The sequence below is a fragment of the Pongo abelii genome, chromosome 4, assembly GCF_028885655.2.
Source record: "Pongo abelii isolate AG06213 chromosome 4, NHGRI_mPonAbe1-v2.0_pri, whole genome shotgun sequence".
NCBI classification, from domain to species: Eukaryota; Metazoa; Chordata; class Mammalia; order Primates; family Hominidae; genus Pongo; species Pongo abelii.
Window position 1 is genome coordinate 142,978,309 of NC_071989.2, and position 20,759 is coordinate 142,999,067.

General features: G+C 45.2%; 1 protein-coding gene across 1 annotated transcript in view; it reads right to left on the minus strand.

Moving 5' to 3' along the window:
* SAR1B (secretion associated Ras related GTPase 1B) overlaps positions 1-20,759 on the minus strand; it is a 37,052-nt gene extending 16,293 nt beyond the window's left edge. The window contains exons 1-3 of the mRNA XM_002815895.5: positions 20,456-20,759; positions 6,484-6,559; positions 3,489-3,608 (exon numbers count right to left, since the gene is read on the minus strand). Coding sequence (XP_002815941.2) covers positions 3,489-3,608; positions 6,484-6,541 — 178 coding nt within the window. The 5' untranslated portion in view covers positions 6,542-6,559; positions 20,456-20,759. The remainder of the gene's footprint in view (positions 1-3,488; positions 3,609-6,483; positions 6,560-20,455) is intronic.

Genomic DNA, 20,759 nt, shown 5'->3' on the forward strand with positions numbered 1-20,759 from the left:
TTGATTAATTAAAAAATATGAGTTGAAATGAATGTGAGCTGAAGGAAAGGTTGAGATAGCATCTGTTTTCCCCTAGTATCTAGAACAATGTCTGACATAAAGTAGGTGCTCAATAAATATCTGAATAAATGAAGGAGAGTAACATCAAAAAATTAAAAAAGACTTACACCTAATATTTAAGACCACTCTGTAGTCTCTTCCAGTTATGCTGGTTTTTGTGTTTTTTTTTTCTGTGTTTTTTGTTTTTTTCGAGACAAGAGTCTCGCTTTGTCGCCCAGGCTGGAATGCAGTGGCGCAATCTTGGCTCACTGCAACCTCCGCCTCCTGGGTTCAAGCAATTCTCCTGTCTCTGCCTCCCGAGTAGGTGGAATTACAGGCACGTGCCACCGTGTCCAGCTAATTTTCATATTTTTAGTACAGAACGGGTTTCACGATGTTGGCCAGGCTGGAAATTATGCTGTTTTTGCAGACAATTTTATCTACTCAATTTCACCATGATCATTTTTTCTTTAACAGAATTGTTCTTGTATCAGAATCTTACTTGCCAAGCCCCACTTTTTTCTCCTAATATAAAAAAAAAGATTTGTTGGCCGGGCGCGGTGGCTCACGCCTGTAATCCCAGCACTTTGGGAAGCTGAAGCGGGCAGATCACGAGGTCAGGAGATCGAGACCATCCTGGCTAACACGGTGAAACCCCGTCTCTACTAAAAATACAAAAAATTAGCCGGGCGTGGTGGCGGGAGCCTGTAGTTCCAGCTACTCGGGAAGCTGAGGCAGGAGAATGGTGTGAACTTGGGAGGCGGAGGTTGCAGTGAGTCAAGATCGTGCCACTGCACTCCAGCCTGGGTGACAGAGCGAGACTCCATCTCAAAAAAAAAAAAAAAAGTATTTGTCAATTTCCTTTTCCGACCTCACTAATTGTTTTATAGATAAAATACTTTATTTTGTTCTATCCTCATTCTTTGTTCTTTGAACATTTACTGAACTAAATAATTACAGTATTATCTACTTTTTGGTCCAGTTCTCAATTTTATATTCATTATTAAGGCTACACTTACTATTTCATAATTAATCTATAGATTAACTTGTTTTTAAACTCTATGTCTATCTGATTCATAAAATTTTCACCTGTAAAAGTAAGGTCACAGGTTAAATTAGGTTTCTGTTTCTAATAATTTTCTCACTTTAACATTAACTTTATTTTCAAATTCATTACATAACCTTAAATACAAAATAAAATTTATTAAATAATTTACAGAGTCAGCCAAGTGTGGTGGCTCACGCCTGTAATGCCAACACTTTGGGAGGCCAAGGCAGGTGGATCACTTGTGGCCAGGAGTTCCAGAACAGCCTGGCCAACATGGTGAAACCTGGTCTCTACTAAAAATACAAAAATTAGCTGGGCTTGGTAGCACATGCCTGTAATCCCAGCTATTCCAGTGGCTGAGGCAGGAGAATTGCTTGAGCCCGGGAGGCAGAGGTTGCAGGGAGCGGAGATGGTGCCACTGCACTTCAGCCTAGGCAACAGAGTGAGACTCTGTCTCAAAAAAGGAAAAAAAAATTACAGAGTCATTATTTAAAAACATTATTTTTTGGCCAGGCGCGGTGGCTCACGCCTGTAATCCCAGCACTTTGGGAGACTGAGGTGGGCGCATCACCTGAGGTCGGGAGTTCGAGACCAGCCTGGCCAACATGTTGAAACCCCGTCTGTACTAAAAATACAAAAATTAGCTGGGTGTGGTAGCACATGCCTGTAATCCGAGCTACTTGGGAGGCTGAGGCAGGAGAATTGCTTGAACTCAGAAGGCAGAGGTTGCAGTGAGCCGAGATCGTACCATTGCACTCCAGCGTGGGCAACAGAGCGAGACTCCATCTCAAAAAAAAAAAAACCTCAATTTTTTTGGTATTTTTTGTTTCTTTAGAGACAGGGTCTCACTCTGTTGCCCAGGTTAGGAGTGCAGTGGTGCAATCATAGCTCAGTGAAGCCTTGAACACCTAGGCTCAAGTGATGCTCCCTGCCTCAGCCTCCCAAGTACCTAGGACTACAGGTGTATGCCACCATGCCAGACTAATATTTTGTTTTTGTTTTTGTAGAGATGGCGTCTCAGTATGTTGCCCAGGCTGGTCTTAAACTCCTGGGCTCAAGTGATTCTCCTGCCTCAGCCTCCCAAAGTGCTGGGATTACAGACAGGAGCCACCACACCCATCCCTGTTTTAAAACTTCCTGTGTGTCGATGTATGCCTTGTTTTCTTTAGATTAATTCTGTGGTGTACATTAGATATTGTTGAGGTTATTAAGACTAGAAAAATAACTGGTTAACAAATTGAGTTACCAGCCATGTATAAAACTGTAATGTATCTACTGAATTAGTGCTTAAAATAGTACAGGGTGCAATGGCTCCTATCTTTAATCCCAACACTTTGGGAGGCAGAGGCAGGAGGATCACTTGCACCTGGGAGTTTAAATGGTGCGCTATGATCATACCACTGCACTCCAACCTACATGACAGAGCAAGACCCTGTCTCTACACAAATAAAATAAAGTAATATGGCTTTAAAATCTGAAAGAAGGCTGGGCGCGGTGGCTCACACCTGTAATCCCAGCACTTTGGGAGGCCGAGGAAGGTGGATCACGAGGTCAGGAGATCAAGACCATCCTGGCTAACACGGTGAAACCTCGTCTCTACTGAAAATACAAAAAATTAGCCAGGCGTGGTGGTGGGTGCCTGTAGTCCCAGCTACTCGGGAGGCTGAGGCAGGACAATGGCGTGAACCTGGGAGGTGGAGCTTACAGTAAGCGGAGGTCGTGCCACTGCTCTCCAGCCTGGGTGACAGAGTGAGACTCTGCCTCAAAAAAAAAAAAAATCTGAAAGAAAAAATACAGGTTATGTAAACAAGGCAATGGTGGACTATTTACCAATCATGTCACAATCCCTCAGACAACAACTTTTTAATTCTCAAGCTAGAGAAGGGAGTACTAGTTGATAAAAAGGTATGAGTACTAATTCAAGATCTAAATATTTTCTCTGGGAGCCAGGTCACCTATAATTTATTATTTTAGGAACAGGTCAAATCACCTGATCATAATTTATCTACCAGAAAACGCCCCCCAAACAAAAAACTTGGCCAGGTGCGGTGGCTCACGCCTGTAATCCCAATACTTTCAGAGGCTGAGAGAGGCTGATCACTTGAGCTCAGGAGTTCGAGACCACCCTGGGCAACACATTGAAACCTGGTCTCTGAAAAAATATAAAAATTAACTGGGCATGGTGGCACATGCCTGTAGTCCCAGCTACTTGGGAGGCGGGAGGATGGCTTAAGCCCAGGAGACAGAGGTTGCAGTGAACTGTGATCATACCACTGCATTGCAGCCTGGGCAACAGAGAAAGACCCTGTCTAAAACAAAACAAAACAAAACACTTTTGGTTAGTGCATATGACTCAGCATCATTTGATCAAGTATCACATTTTATGTAGGAATATACTTACTGGGATGTAATGTTGGGACATGTTGTCCAAGTCTGTCATCTTTTAGCATGTGTAGCAGTGTTGTTTTTCCTGCATTATCCAATCCAAGAAATACCAATTTACCAGTTTTCTTATATAATCCTGCAAAGCAAGAGCTATGATTGGTCAAAGTGATATCTGATACTAATTATCCAAATGAATTTAAATTTGGCCCAATTAAGCTTGAAGTTCTAAACCTAGTTTCAGTTTTAAAAAAGCTATTTTAAATCTATTCATGGCCGGGCACAGTGGCTCACACCTGTAGTCCCAGCACTTTGGGAGGCTGAGGTGGGCGGATCACCTGAGGTAAGGAGTTTGACACCAGCCTGGCCAACAGGGTGAAACCCCGTATCTACTGAAAATACAAAAATTAGCCAGGTGTGGTGGCGTACGCCTGTAATCCCAGCTACTTGGGAAGCTGAGGCAGGAGAATCACTGGAACCCAGGAAGCGGAGGTTGCGGTGAGCTGCGATCATGCCATTGTACTCCAGCCCGGGCGACAAAGTGAGACTCTGTCTCAAAAAATAAATAAATAAATAAATAAATCTATTCATGATTTGGGACTTCAGATAATTATAAAACCAAACTTCAACCTAGTCAATAGAATATGTGTGTTGCCTTAACATATCTACAATGCCAAAATGCTGATTACTTTAATTTTAGAAGTATCAATCAGGTATTGATTGATAGATTTGATAGATAAATTGATAAATAGAAAAAAGGCGGCATTGATCAATTTATAATAGACTGGAATTGAACTGCTAAATTTCATATTGAACTTAATTAATTGATTTATTTAGAGACAGTGTCTTACTCTGTTGCCCAGGCTGGAGTGCAGTGGCATGATTACAGCTTTCTGCAGCCTCAACTTCCTGGGCTCAAGTGATCCTCCCACCTCAGCCTCCTGAGTAGCTAAGACTACAGGTGTGCACCACCACGCCCGACTAATTTTTGTATTTTTTGGTAGAGATGAGGTTTCACCATGTTGGCCAGGCTGGCCTCAAGTGATCTGCCCACCTTGCCCTCCCAAAGTGCTGGGATTATAGGCGTGAGCCACACGCCCAGCCAAACTTTATTTTTTACATGTTTAATTGTCTAACCTCCACAGAATTACATGTGAGCCACCACACCTGACTGAAATAAACAAACTTTTAAAGACATTAGGCAATTATAGTTTCAGGCCATCCGTTTTCAAATAAATTCATACTAAAATAACACTTCCTCCTTTGTCCATGCTTAAGTCTAAGAAGTAAATTGTTTGATGTCCTAATCTTTTAGTTTTGGGGGGAGAACTATATATATATATATTTTATCATTAAGGAATCTACTTCTATGACTGTCACTACTATGAGTGTCACGAAAAAGTAATTTGCCCAAGATTACATAATTTAAAAGGGATGCAATGAATAATTGAACATATTTGTATGATTACAAAGCCCATATTCTTTTTTTTTGAGACGGAGTCTCGCTCTGTCACCCAGGATGGAGTGCAATGGCACAATCTCGGATCACTGCAACCTCCGCCTCCCGGGTTCAAGTGATTCTCCTGCCTCAGCCTCCCAAGTAGCTGGGACTACAGGCACGTGCCACCATGCCCAGCTAATTTTTTGTATTTTTAGTAGAGACAGGGTTTCACCGTGTTAGCCAGGATGGTCTTGATCTCCTGACCTCGTGATCCGCCTGCTTCGGCCTCCAAAAGTGCTGGGATTACAGGCGTGAGCCACCGCACCTGGCCTTAACTATTGTTAACTATTGCTTCATATATAAAGAGGCTCAACACAAATAAGCACTATTATATAAATAAAATTAAAGGAGATAACTATAGAGAACAAACGACCAGTATTACCTAGAAACTGTAGCAAGGAGGCTAGGCACAGTGGCTCACGCCTGTAATCCTAGCACTTTGGGAGTCCAAGGCGGGTGGATCATTTGAGGTCAGGAGTTCGAGACCAGATTGGCCAACATGGTGAAACCCCATCTCTACTAAAAATACAAAAAATTAGCCAGGCATGATAGTACCTGCCTGTAATCCCAGATACTCAGGAGGCTGAGGCAGGAGAATTGCTTGAACCAGGAGGCGAAGGTTGCAGTGAGCCGAGATCGCGCCACTGTGCTCCAACTTGGGCGACAGAGTGAGACTCTGTCTCAAAAAAAAAAAAAACAAAACTGTAGCAAGGCTGGGCACAGTGGCTCACGCCTGTAATCCTAGCACTTTGGGAGGCTGAGGTGGGCAGATCACGCGAGCTCAGGAGTTCAAGACCACCCTGGCCAACATGGTGAAGCCCCATCTTTACAAAAAATACAAAAATTAGCTGGTGTGATGGCACACACCTACAGTACCAGCTACTCAGGAGGTTGAGGCAGGAGAATCGCTTGAACCTGGGAGGTGGAGATTGCAGTGAGCCGCGATCGCGCCACTGCACTCCAGCCTGGGTAACAGAGCGAGACTCCATCTCAGAAACAAACAAACAAACAAAACACCAGCCTGGGCAACATAGCAAGACTCCGTCTCTATAAAATTAAAAAAAAAAAAAAAAGAACTGCTGGGTAAAGAAGTCTGATTTGGCATATTATAAACTGCTATTTATGGTGTACAAGCTACTTTATGGAACGTGCATTTTAATAATAATCCTGTAAGGATTAAATGACATAAAGCATTAAAGCACATAGGTAAACTAGCTAATAAATGATAGATATTTCTGTTAGTAATATTCCCAACACCTTAAGAGGTAGGAATTATTACTGCCATTTTACAGATAAGAAAACTCAGGCTAAGGTGAAAAAAGTAATTTGCCAAAGATTACTTAATTTAAAAGGGATACAATGAGTAATTGAATATCTATGTATGATTTCAAAGCCCATATTCTTAATTATTCTTAACTACTGGCTTATATATAAAGAGACTTGACACAGATAAGCACTATTAAATAAATAAGACCAAAGGGGATAACTGTAGAGAACAAAGGACCAACATTACCTAAAAACTGTAGCACACTGCTGAAACCACTGTAAATCCAATCAAATATGAAGGACATATCCAAATCTGATAGGGTCTGAAAAAAAAGAGTTTGAATTTAGTAGTCAACATTAAACACCAACATACATTAAACTCCAATACTGTTAAACACCAACTCTGAGTAGATAATCCTACAGCAACTTTACTACAAAGAGTTACACACCCTTATCCAGGCTGGTCTAATATGATCTATACTGTGCATAAAAAACAAAATGTGGGCTGAGTGTGGTGGCTCATGCTTGAAATTCCAGCACTTTGGGAGGGCTAGGCAGGAGGATCGCTTGAGATTGGGAGTTCAAGACCAGCCTGGGCAGCATGGCGAAACCCTGTTTCTACAAAAAATAAAAAGTTAGCTAGGCGTGGTGGTATGCACTTGTAGTCCCAGCTATTTAGGAGGCTGAGGTGGGAGGCTCACTTGAGCCCAGGAGGTTGAGGCTGCAGTAAGCCCTGATCAAACCACTGCACCCCAGCCTGGGTGCCAGAGTGAGACCCTGTCTTAAAAACAAAACAAAACAAAAACACAAAATGACATCAAAATATCAAGTAGAAACCATTCTTTGTCCATTAAAGTAGCAAAATGAAAAAGAATTATAACAGCCAGGACCAGAAAGGATGTGGTAAGAGGCACATTTGGTGGCAGTATAAATTGGTACAAAATAAATTAGGCAATAGTATATCTGTTAATATCATTTGACCCAAGAACTCTACTTTTAGAAATTATCTTAAATATAGGCCGGGTGCAGTGGCTCACACCTGTAATCCCAGCACTTTGGGAGGCCAAGGGAGTGGATCACCTGAGGTCAGGAGTTTGAGACCAGCCTGGCAAACATGGTGAAGCCCCCTCTCTACTAAAAATACAAAAATTAGCTGGGCGTGGTGGTGCACGACTGTAGTCCCAGCTACTCCAGAGACTGAGGCACGAGAATTGCTTCAGCCTGGGAGGCGGAGGTTGCAGTGACCCGAGATTGTGCCACTGCACTCCAGCCTGGGTGACAGAGTGAGACTAGTCTCAAAAAACAAAAACAAACAAAAAAAGAAATTATCCTAAATATAGAGGGTGGGCGCGGTGGCTCACACTTGTAATCCCAGCATTTTTGGAGGCCGAGGCGGGCAGATCACTTGAGGTCAGGAGTTCAAGACCAGCCAGGCTGGCAACATGGTGAAATCTGGTCTCTACTAAAAACACAAAAATTCGGCCGGGCACGGTGGCTCACGCCTGTAATCCCAGCACTTTGGGAGGCTGAGGCGGGCGGATCACGAGGTCAGGAGATTGAGACCATCCTGGCTAACACTGTGAAACCCCATCTCTACTAAAAATACAAAAAATAGCTGGGCGAGGTGGCGGGCGCCTGTAGTCCCAGCTACTCTGGAAGCTGAGGCAGGAGAGTGGCATGAAGCCGGGAGGCGGAGCTTGCAGTGAGCCGAGATAGCGCCACCGCACTCCAGCCTGGGCGACAGAGCGAGACTCTGTCTCAAAAAAAAATAAAATAAAATAAAAAATAAAATTTGCTGGGCGTGGTGGCGCGTGCCTGTAATCCCAGCTACTCGGCAGGCTAAGGCAGAATTGCTTGAACCCGGGAGGGGGAGGTTGCAGTGAGCCGAGATCGCGCCACTGCACTCCAGCCTGGGCGACGGAGCGAGACTTCATCTCAACAACAACAACAACAAAAATTAGCCGCTCATGGTGGCTAGCACCTGTAATCTCAGCTACTCGGGAGGCTGAGGCACAAGAATCGCTTGCACCGGGGAGGAGGAGGGTGCAGTGAGCCAAGATTTCACTACTGCACTCCAGAGTGAAACTGTCACAAAAAAAAAAAAAAAAGGAAATTATCCTAAATATAGAAAAGTTTCAAGTTTTATGTATAAAGATATGTATCACAAATGTTACTCAAGAAAAATTTTAGGCTGGGTATGGTGGCTAGCATCTGTAATCCCAGCACTTTGGGAGGTACAGGCAGGAGGATGGCTTGAGCCGAGGAGTTCAAGACCATCCTAGGCGATATAGTGAGACCCTCTCTCTATAAAAAATGAAAAAAAAAAGTTAGCTGGGCATGGTGGCTCACGCTTGTAGTCCCAGCTACTTGGCATGCTGAGTTAGGAGGATCCCTGGAGCCTGGGAAGTCAAGACGGTAGTGAGTCATGATTGTACCACTGTATGTCAGCCTGGGCAACAGAGCAAGATACTGTCTCAAAAAATAAAAAAATACATTATAGTATATACGGCCTATGAGGTATTTATCAAACCTCATTGTGGGTGGTTGGGGAGAGGGAGGAAGAAACATAAGAAGAGAAAGAGGAGAAGAAGAAAGGTTATATTAATAAAGTAAGTTTCCAAGTCTAATTATACCTGTGTGGAATAAAAATACTTTTTCTCTTTATGTTGGTCTTATTAGCAATTGGTTCCAGGTGGTAAGTTTCTGGGTGTTATCTTTCTGTATCTTTCAAAGTGTAATTACATTATCAATTTTTTTTTTAAGAGACAGGGGTCTCACTATGTTGCCCAGGTTGGTCTCAAAGTCCTGGGCTTAAGCCATCCTCTCACCTGTGCCTCCCAAAGTGCTGGAGATTACAGGCGTGAGCCACCATGCCTGGCCATTACTGAATGGTATAAAAAAAATCTTTTAAATCATAGTAGAAAACTTCAGTATTTACTTGATATATCCCTTGATAAACCAATAGGGTAATATGGAAAATTAAGAGGGAAAAAAGCCTCTTAAGAAAGATCACATCCCAGCCTGGCCAACATGACAAAACTCCATCTCTACTAAAAATAAAAAAATTAGCCAGGCGTGGTAGTGCACATGTGTAATTCCACCTACTAGGGAGGCTGAGGCAGAATTGTTTGAACCCAGGGGCAGAGGTTGCAGCGAGCCGAGATCACGCCACTGCACTCCAGCCTGGGCGACAGAGTGAAACTCCGTATCAAAAAAAAAATTTTTTTTAAATCACATATATAAAAATATACTTTTGACTGGGAGTGGTGGCTCACACCGGTAATCCCAGGACATCGAGAGGCCAAGGCAGGCAGATCACTTGAGGCCAAGAGTTCAAGACCAGCCATGGCCAACATGGCAAAACCCCAACTCTACTAAAAATACAAAAATTAGCTGGGTGTGGTGGCACATGCCTATAATCCTAGCTTCTCGGGTGGCTGAGGCACAAGAATTGCTTGAGCCCAGGAGGCAGAGGCTGCAGTGAGCTGAAATCCAGCCACTATACTCCAGCCTGGGCGACAGAGTGAGACTCTGTCTTAAAAAAAAAAAAAAAATTTCTCTCCCTCTCTCTTTCAGGGTTGGGTGTGGTAACTTATGCCGGTAATCCCAGCTACTCAGGAGGCCAAGGTGGGAGGATCACTTGAGGCCAGGAGTTCAAGACCAGCCTGGGTAACAAAGCAAGACCCCTGTCTCGACAAAAAATTAAAAATTTGCTAGGCATACTGGCGTGCACCCGTCCCAGCTACTCAGGAGGCTGAGACAAGAGGATCATCTGGGAGGCGGAGGTTGTGGTAAGCTGAGATTGTGCCACTGCACTCTAGTCTGGGTGACAGAGTGAGACCCAGTCTCAAAAATAAAAAATAAAAATAAAATAAAATCACTCCAGCTCATGACTCTGACAAGTAATTCCTTCACCTCCCTCATATTCCACATCCACTCATCCCTAGTCCTTTCAATTTCTTGCAGTGAAGACTCATGCTTTCTTTGGTTCTCACAGGAACCACCTGGTCAAGAACCTTATGTCACATTCCTAAACAACCATCTTAACCTCAAAATTTGTCTCTACCCTTCTTGTTTTTTTTTGAGACACAGTCTCCCTCTGTCACCCAGGCTGGAGTGCAGTGGTGCGATCTCAGCTCACTGCAACATCCACCTCCTGGCCTCAAGTGATTCTCCTGTCTCAGCCTCCCGAGTAGCTGAGATTACAGGTGCCCGCCACTATGCCTGGCTAATTTTTGTATTTTTAGTAGAGATGGGGTTTCACCATCTTGGCCAGGCTGGTCTTGAACTCCTGACCTCATGATCCACCCGCCTCGGCCTCCCAAAGTGCTGGGATTACAGGTGTGAGCCACCGCACCCGGCAACACATATTACTTTCTTACTTGCAGCTTTCCCTAGGTCAAAGTAAGCTGCTTGCCATTCACTGTGGGTAACCCATATTTTGCCATCTTAAAACCTTTGCCCTTATGCCTGTAATCCCAGCACTTTGGTGCTTAAAGCAGAGCAGAGCCTATCTCCAGGATTCATAAAGTGTGTGACCTTGGACAAGTTATAAATTTCTCCTGAAAAATCTCTCAGGGTGTATAAAGATCAAATGAGGTAAAATGCACAAAATAAGCCTGGTTGTTGTTATTATTAAGAAGTGAGGCAACTGGGTGCAGTGGCTCATGCCTGTGATCCCAGAACTTTGGGAGGACGAGGCAGGAGGTCCCAAGGTCAAGAGATCGAGACCATCCTGGCCAACATGGTGAAACCCCACCTCTACTAAAAATACAAAAATTCTGGCCGGGCACGGTGGCTCACGCCTGTAATCCCAGCACTCTGGGAGGCCGAGGCGGGTGGATCACGAGGTCAGGAGATGGAGACCATCCTGGCTAATACAGTGAAACCCCGTCTCGACTAAAAAATACAAAAAATTAGCCGGGCGTAGTGGTGGGTGCCTGTAGTCCCAGCTGCTCGGGAGGCTGAGGCAGGAGAATGGCATGAACCTGGGAGGCGGAGCTTGCAGTGAGCCAAGATTGCGCCACTGCACTCCAGCCTGGGCGACAAAGCAAGACTCCATCTCAAAAAACAAAACAAAACAAAACAAAACAAAAATTAGCCAGGCATGGTGGCACGTGCCTGTAGTCCCAGCTACTCGGGAGGCTGAGACAGGAGACTCGCTTGAATCTAGGAGGTGGAGGTTGCAGTGAGCCAAGATCGCGCCACTGCACTCCAGCCTGGGCAACAGAGTGAGACTCCATTTCAAAAAAAAGAAGTGAGGCCAGGTGCAGTGGCTCATGCCTGTAATCCCAGCACTTTGGGAGGCCGAGGCGGGCGGATCACCTGAGGTCAGGAGTTCGAGACCAGCCTGGCCAACATGGTGAAACCCCGACTCTACTAAAAATACAAAAATTAGGCTGGGCGCAGTGGCTCACTCCTGTAATCCCAGCACTTTGGGAAGCTGAGGCGGGTGGATCATCTGAGGTCAGAAGTTTGAGACCAGCCTGGCCAACATGGTGAAACCCCAACTCTACTAAAAATACAAAAATTAGCCAGGCGTGGTCATGGGCCCCTGTAATCCCAGCTACTCAGGAGGCTGAGGCAGGAGAATTACTTGAACCCAAGAGGTGCAGGTTGCAGTGAGTGGAGATTTTGCCACTGTACTCCAGCCTGGGTGACAGAGTGAGACTCCATCTCAAAAAAAAAAAAAAATTAGCCAGGCATGGTGGTGCACACCTGCAGTACCAGCTACTCAGGAGGCTGAGGTGGAACGATTGCTTGAGCCTCGGAGGTAGAGATTGTAATGAGCTGTGCACCACTGCACTCCAGCCAGGGTGACAGTAAATGGGATAAGAGGTTAATAGGTGAGGCAGTGAGGAGAGATTCCTATTTCAAAAAATTTCAAATGGTAAAAAACTAAAATCGTTTAAAAAAATGTTGGAAATGGGAAATGGGATAAGGGAAGTGAGGTTTTTTGTTTTTTGTTTTTTGTTTTTTTTTTTTTTTTTGAGACAGAGTCTTGCTCTGTCGCCCAGGCTAGAGTGCAATGGCTCGATCTCAGCTCACTGAAACCTTCTCTTCCCAGGTTCAAGTGATCCTTCTGCCTCAGCCTCTCGAGTAGCTGGGATTACAGGCAGGCACTGCCACGCCTGACTAATTTTTATGTTTTTAGTAGAGACTGGGCTTCACCATATTGGCCAGGCTGGTCTCCAACTCCTGACCTCAAGTGATCCGCCTGCCTCGGCCTCCAAAAGTGCTGGGATTACAGGCGTGAGCCACCCCACGCCTGGAAGTGAAATTTCCTTCTCAAAGAGGGTGAGGCTTGAGTATGATGATAAACTGAAGAGAAGGAGCTAGTGGAATGGAAGAAGTAATAGGGAAGAAAGGAATTAACCAAATGGGACAAAGTCCCAAGAGGAGCTTGGACTGACAGCATATCTCTCTGTCTAAGATTAGGAGGAAAGATGGCCAGAAAATTTGTGGAGGTGGTGGGACTCTGACTCCAAAAGTGAAGGGGTATAGAAAATTTTTGAGGAGCAGAGCAAGCATTACAATAGCTACTATGGGGAATGAATCAAGTTAAAAGAGTGCCAAAAAAAGCCAAGGACTCAGTTGGAATTGAAACTCAAACATTCACAGCAGTGCCAATCTGTGCTGATTTCCAACTTCCACCCTCCACCAGCAGTGCTCAACATGGAGTGACTAGAGATTAGGAACATCCAGAATAGAAATGAAAAAGGACAAGGGGAACAGGATTTTGAGAGTACTAGTGAGAGGGGCTGTAGGGATCTGATCAGAAGTTCAAGTTGAGTGGACAAAAGTAAAGAAAGGTAGTATACAGAGATGGGGCGGTGATCAAAGGCAGGCTTCTCACAGAACAGAATTGGGAAAATAGGGTAGAAAAAGTCCCTAAGCCAAAAACAGAAAAGGGTGAGAGAGGTGAAAGGTGGGCCAGAATTGTGCCAGCAAAGTGGAAGAGAATATAGGGGGTTCAAGAATTCAAGAGAAGTTCAGGGTTGGGTGGTGGCAAACTCCAAGGCCTGGCTCTGGCATCGACAGATAAAGAAAAATGGAGGTGAAAGATACTGGAAGCCAGGCTAGAGGGTACACTGTCCACATTGACAGGCAGTGTAATCACCTGGAAGACTGGAGGGCACTGATACAGACTGTGAATCAAGTGGCAAAGTCCTCACTGAAGATGATTGTTGGTAGGTGAGAGCTAAGGAATGGTGAAAAGCCTTCACAGAAAAAGGATTTTTTGCATAAGGATGGTACCAATTTGCTGTTGTAAAATTTGTCCCAAGAGAGATAATCTAAGAAGACACAGACAAACTCTGCTTGGGAAGATAATAATATATATATTTCTCTAAAATTGTGGTTTCAGCCAGGCACAATGGCTCACACCTGTAATCCCAGGACTTTGGGAGGCTGAGGTGGGTGGATCACCTGAGGTCAGGAGTTCAAGACCAGCCTGGCCAACGTGGCAAAACCCCATCTCTACTAAAAATACAAAAATTAGCTGGGTGTGGTGGTGCACACCTGTAATCCCAGCTACCCAGGAGGCTGAGGCAGGGGAATCACTTGAACCCGGGAGGCAGAGGTTGCAGTGAGCCGAGATCGAGCCACTGCATCACAGCCTGGGCGACAGAGCAAGACTCTGCCTCAAAAAAAAAAAAAAATTGTGGTTTCTAGGAACCTTAAAACAAACTAGAAGTAATTAGAAACAGAATTAACTTTTTTTAATTGTTGTTTTAAGTAGAAGTAAAAATGCCCAACTAAGAATAAAAGTTACTTAGCTGCAAACAGATACCTGAGCCCAGAAAACAGGTTACACAACACCATGAACACACTATTAAGACATGTGAAGAGCAAAGGTCAAGAACAAGGAAACATACACACGTCAGCAGATTTATTTATTGCACCAGTACCAAACAGGAAACGTCTCTATGCAGATTAGAAAAGTGATCTACTCAAGTAACATGAAAACCAGTGCAAAGGATGTAATGGAACAGAATCTCAGATTACAAGTAACTTCTTAAAGCCTTGTTCCATTAAACTTACATGGATGGCTCATTTAAATGAAATATCCTGGATAGATAAATCCATAGAGTAAGTATATTAGTGGTTGTCAGACTGAAGGAAGGAAAAATGGGGAATGATTGCTAATGGGTACTGGGTTTCTTCTTGGGATGATCACATGTTCTGGAATTAGATAGTGGCGATGTTTACACAACATTGTGACTATACTAAAAACACTTAATTGTACAATTTTAAAAGGTCGATTTTATGGTATATCAACTATATCTCAAAAAAGCTATTATAGAAAAATTTTAAAAAGCTTATATGGCATTTAATATTTAAAACTGATTTACATGAGTAATTACACAAAACCATTTACTTTTTTTTTTGGGACAGAGTCTCGCCTGTCGCCCAGGATGGAGTGCACTGGCGCGATCTCCTCTCACTGCAAGCTCCACCTCCCAGGTTCACGCCATTCTCCTGCCTCAGCCTCCCGAGTAGCTGGGACTACAGGAGCCTGCCACCACGCATGGCTAATTTGTTATATTTTTAGTAGAGACGGGGTTTCACCATGTTAGCCAGGATGGTCTCGATCTCCTGACCTCGTAATCTGCCCTCCTTGGCCTACCAAAGTGTTGGGATTACAGGTGTGAGACACCGCGCCCCGCCACTTTTTATTTTTTTGACACAGAGTCTCCCTCTCACCTAGGCTAGAGTTCAGGAGCGCCGTCTCTGTTCACTGCAACCTCAACCTCGGGGACTCAAGCAATCCAATCCTCCCACCTCAACCTCCTGAGTACCTGGGGCTACAGGCATAGGCCACTATGCCCGGCTCATTTACTTTTTAAAATCGGCCGGGCATGGTGGCTCACGCCTGTAATCCCAGCACTTTGGGAGGCCGAGGCGGGCGGATCATGAGGTAAGGAGATCGAGACCAACCTGGCTAACTCGGTGAAACCCCATGTCTACCGAAAATACAAAAAAATTAGCCGGGCGTGGTGGTGGGCGCCTGTAGTCCCAGCTGCTCGGGAGGCTGAGGCAGGAGAATGGCGTGAACCCAGGAGGCGGAGCTTGCAGTGAGCCGAGATTGCACCACTGCACTCCAGCCTGGGCGACAGAGTGAGACTCCATCCCCAAAAATAAATAAATAAATAAATAAATAAATAAATAAATAAATAAATAAATCCACACATTAAGGGCCGGACGCAGTGGCTGACACCTGTAATCCCAGCACTTTGGGAGGACGAGGCGGGCAGATCACCTGAGTTCGGGAGTTCGAGATCAGCCTGACCAACATGGAGAAACCCTGTCTCTACTAAAAATACAAAATTAGCCGGGCGTGGTGGCGCATGCCTATAATCCCAGCTACTCAGGAGGCTGAGGCAGGAGAATCGCTTGAACCTGGGAGACAGAGGTTGCAGTGAGCCGAGATCGTGCCACTGCACTCCAGCCGGGGTGACAGAGCAAGACTCCGACTCAAAAAAAAAAAAAATATATATATATATATATATATATATATTTAGTTTGTGACTAGCCTTGGCAACATGGAAAAACCCCATTTCTATAAAAAATACAAAAATTAGCCAGACGCGATAGCATGCACTTGGTGACAGTGAGACCCTGCCTCAAAAAAAAAAATAAAAAATAAAAAATACACATTAGTTCTCAGGGGTCCTGTAAAAAAAAAAAAAAAATACATATAAGATGACAAAATACAAATACCCAAAAAGTACTGTTGGGAGAAAATAAGGGAAATAATAGTCTAAAGAGGCAAATATGACATCAGAGTATGATTGTAGAATCAATGCACTAATAACTTTGGGATGCAAAGCATGGTAATGCTATGGTGAAATGGGTGTAGTAACTGTCCTAGAATACAAATATCCAGGCTGAGCACAGTGGCTCATGTCTGTAATCCCCGCACTTTGGGAGGCCAAGGCAGGAGGATCACCTGAGACCAGGAGTTAAAGACCTGCCTGAGCAACATAACAAGATCCCATCTTTAAAAAAAAAATTTTTTTTTTTTGAGACTAAGTCTCACTCTGTCGCCCAGGCTGGAGTGCAGTGGTGCAATCTCAGCTCACTGCAACCTCCCCCTCCTGGGTTCAAGCAATTCTCTGCCTCAGCCTCCCGAGTAGAAGGGATTATAGGCACCCGCCACCATGCCCAGCTAATTTTTTTGTATTTCTAGTAGGGACGGGGTTTCACCATCTTGGCCAGGCTGGTCTTGAACTCCTGACCTCGAGATCCACTTGCCTCGGTGTCCCAAAGTGCTGGGATTACAGATGTGAGCCACCATGCCTGGTACAAAAAATTTTTTAAATTATCTGGGTATGGTAGCAAGAAACTGCAGTCCCAGCTACTCAGGAGGCTGAGGCGGGAGGAATGCTTGAGTCCAAGAATTCAAGTAGTGAGCTATGATCACACCACTGCATTCCAACCTGGGCAACAAAGTGAGATCCCGTCTTTTTTTTTTTAAAAAAAAAGGACGAACTGGGCATGATGGCTCATGCCTGTAATCCCAGCACTTTGGGAGGCCAAGGTGGGGGGATCACTTGAACCCAGGAGTTTCAGACCAGCCTGGGCAACATGGGAAGACCCCATCTCTACAAAAAAATACAAAAATAGGCCAGGCGCGGTGGCTCATGCCTGTAATCCCAGCACTTTGGGAGGCCGAGATGGGGGGATCACTTGAACCCAGGAATTTGAGACCAGACTGGGCAACATGGGAAGACCCTGTGTCTACAAAAGAAAAAATACAAAAATAGGCCAGGCGCGGTGGCTCACCCCTGTAATCCCAGCACTTTGGGAGGCCGAGGCGGGCAGATCATGAGGTCAGGAGTTTAAGACCAGCCTGACCAACATGGTAAAACACCTTCTCTACTAAAAATACAAAAATTAGCTGGGCGTGGTGGCATGCACCTGTAATCCCAGCTACTTAGGAGGCTGAGGCAGGAGAATCGCTTGAACCCGGGAGGTGGAGGTTGCAGTGAGCCAAGATCGCGCCACTGCACTCCAGCCTGGGTGACAGAGCAAGACTCCATCTCAAAAAAAAAAAAAAACAAAAAACAATTAGCTGGATGTGGTGCTGGGCACCTGTAGTTCCATCTACTCGGGAAGCTGAGGTATGAGAATTGCTTGAACCCGGGAGGCAGAGGTTGCAGTGAGCCAAGATCGTGCCACTGCACTCCAGCCTAGGCAACAGGGCAACATTCTGTCTCAAAAAAAAAAAAGAAAAAAAAGAAAAAGAAAACGATGGATAAAACCATGACAAATATAAATAGTAGAACATTTTTAAGAGTGGCCAAGGTGAGGGCTGGGCACAGTGGCTCATACCTGTAATCCCAGCACTTTAGGAGGCCAAGGCAGGCAGATCACTTGAGGTCAGGAGTTCGAGACCAGCCTGGCCAACACAGTGAAACCCCGAGTTGGGATGAGTATTTAAAGTGAGTGAGCATAGAAATACTATGCTCAGCCAAGTGAGTACTTAACGAAATGAGTGTAGAAGGCTGGGGGAGGTGGCTCACGCCTGTAATCCCAGCACTTTAGGAGGCTGAGGGGGGCGGATCACCTGAGGTTGGGAGTTCGAGACCAGCCTGACCAACATGGAGAAACCTCGTTTCTACTAAAAATACAAGATTAGCCGAGTATGGTGGCATATGCCTGTAATCCCAGCTACTCGGGAGGCTGAGGCAGGAGAATCGCTTGAACCCAGGAGGCAGAGGTTGCAGTGAGCTGGAGATCGTGCCATTGCACTCCAGCCTGGGCAACAAGAGCAAAACTCCATCTCAAAAAGAAAAACAAAAAAAAGTAAGTGTAGAAATACACCTATAGCAGGACACAGTGGCTCATGCCTGTAATCCAAGCACTTTAGGAGGCCAAGCCGGACTGATCACTTGAGTTCAAGACCAGCCTGGCCAACATGGTGAAACCCCATCTCTACTAAAAATACAAAAATTAGCAAGGGTGGTGTGGTGCATGCCTGTAATCCTAGCTACTTGAGAGGCTGAGGCAGGAGAATCACTTGAACCCTGGAGGTAGAGGTTGCAGTGAGCCTGGAGCCACTGCACTCCAGCCTGGGTGATAGAGGGAGACTCCGTCTCAAAAAAAAAAAAAGAAAAAAGAAAAGAAATACTAATTTAGCATTCTAACTTGTAAGCTTCAAATGATGTGGCAATGACTTTCATTTCTTTTTCTATTTCTTTTTTTTTTTTTTTTTTTTAGCAACAGTGTCTTTTTCTGTCACCCAGGCTGGAGTGCAGTGGCATGATCACAGGTCACTGTAGTCTTGATCCGGCTTCAAGCAATCCTCCCATCTCAGCAGCGAGTAGCTGGGACTACTGGCCTGCTAGCCAGGGCCCTGCACCCAGCAAATTTTTTTTTTTTAATGTAGAGACTGGGTCTTGCTATGTTGCCCAGGCTGATTTTCATTTCTGTTAGGCTCATCTTTTTTCTTAATTCTTGCTTGAATTTCTATTCCAGTACAATAATGCAAGTCAAAGGAAGGTTAAAATGTACCTTATTTAAACTGCTAATCTTTGTAATTACTGACAGTGCATCTCTGACATTTCTAAAATGAAGACACCTTCCTTTTCTACAAACTCAGAAAATGCCAATGAACTATCTTAACATTTTTTAAGTTCAAAACATTTTGGTGACAGACACAAGTCTACTGAAAGGTATAATAGTAGATATTCATGTTGCTTTGCTATACTGGCACCACCATTTATTTGTCATCTGTAAAATGACAGCTAGTGCCTTACTCATAGTAGTCAATAAATGTTCCTTTTCTTTCCTTCTTTCATTGTTTCAATGTGACTTAGTCTTCACTGATACTTTAACACAGAATATAGGACGTCTTCAAAGACACTTAGTAATATAGAGGCTGATGTAAGAACACACAAATAAATAATACTAGGTTTAATTTTTCAAGTTAAAAGGACTTCTTCACCTCATTTTGTCCACTGTACCAAACACCTTAAATTGCTGACCAACTTGGTTCTTTCAGCTAACAATGTCAAAGTTTTAGCTGTTTTAAAACAAATCTTCTTGGAAAAGCTTCAACACCTTAAAAATCAGTACAGTGGCCCACTGAGGTGGCTCATGCCTTTAATCCCAGCAGTTTGGCAGGCCGAGGTGAGCAGATCACCTGAGGTCAGGAGTTGGAGACCAGACTGGCCAACATAGAGAAATCCCATCTCTACTAAAAATAGAAAAATTAGGCCGGATGCGGTGGCTCACGCCTATAATCCCAGCACTTTGGGAGGCCGAGGAAGGCGGATCACGAGGTCAGGAGATAGAGACCATCCTGGCTAACACAGTGAAACCCCATCTCTACTAAAAAATACAAAAAAAATAGCCGGGCGTGGTGGCGGGCGCCTGTAGTCCCAGCTACTCGGGAGGCTGAGCCAGGAGAATGGCGTGAACCCGGGAGGCGCAGCTGGCAGTGAGCCGAGATCGTGCCACTTCACTCCAGCCTGGGCGACAGAGGGAAGACTCCGTCTCAAAAAAAAAAAAAAAAAAAAAAAACACGCACACAAAAATTAGCCGGGCGTGGTGGCACGCGCCTGTAATCCCAGCTACTCAGGAGGCTGAGACAGGAGAATCGCTGGAACCCAGAAGGCGGAGATTGCAGTGAGCAGAGATCGTGCCACTGCACCCCAGCCTGGGCGACAAGAGGGAAACTCTATCTCAAAACAACAACAAAAATTTTAAAAATTAAAACAAAAATCAGCACAGTTTTCTCAACAGTGTATCTTTTTTCCACTTAACTGGGACTTTGGGCTACGGAAAACGTTAACCAGTACTAGCAAAGAAGCTCAATTTGCCTCTACACTAATTGGGACCGCTGAAAACTCCAGGTCGTGTCATAGCCTCTTCAGCTGTCAGTGAGACCCGCCACCTTCCCCTTACCAGGTAAGGAAACTTAGGCCCAGGGGAAGGAAGGGGCTTGCCTGCAGCCACCTCGTTCTTTCCTGAAAAGACCAAGGGTCTGACAGCAGCAGTGTTCTGCCCCGAGGGCTATCAGACGGCCCCGCGGAGCATGGATGAGACCTGTCCTCCCTCGCGCCGCCTAACCCCGGGGTGAAAAACAGGCGCCCATTCACGCAGTGCCACAGGCAGGGACCCAGAGTAGGACTTGGCCCTAAAAGTGCGCCTTCTAGGGGATCCATAGCTGCTGCCCACCGGTCCTCCCAGAAGGAGGGGCTGTCACTCACCTGCGACTGGAGAGAACGCAATCCCCTACTTGGCGTTGGCCGTACACCAGGAGACCGAACTGCAAAGCGCGATGGCTGCGGTGGCCCCAGTTCGCATCAGCCCCTTCCGGGCCGGCGGGTGCCTCACTAGCGACAGTCCGCAGGACCGCGTCGCCGAGCGCCCTAGGTTCCGCCTCCTGGCAGTCTTGCCGCCAATTCCCCAGTTGAGCGAGCCTGCTCGCAACCCCTATCACCGCCCGGGTCTCCCAGCCGCCTGGTCTCCCCACACCCGCCCGCCCGAAGGGATTTTAGGGGCCTGCGTGCC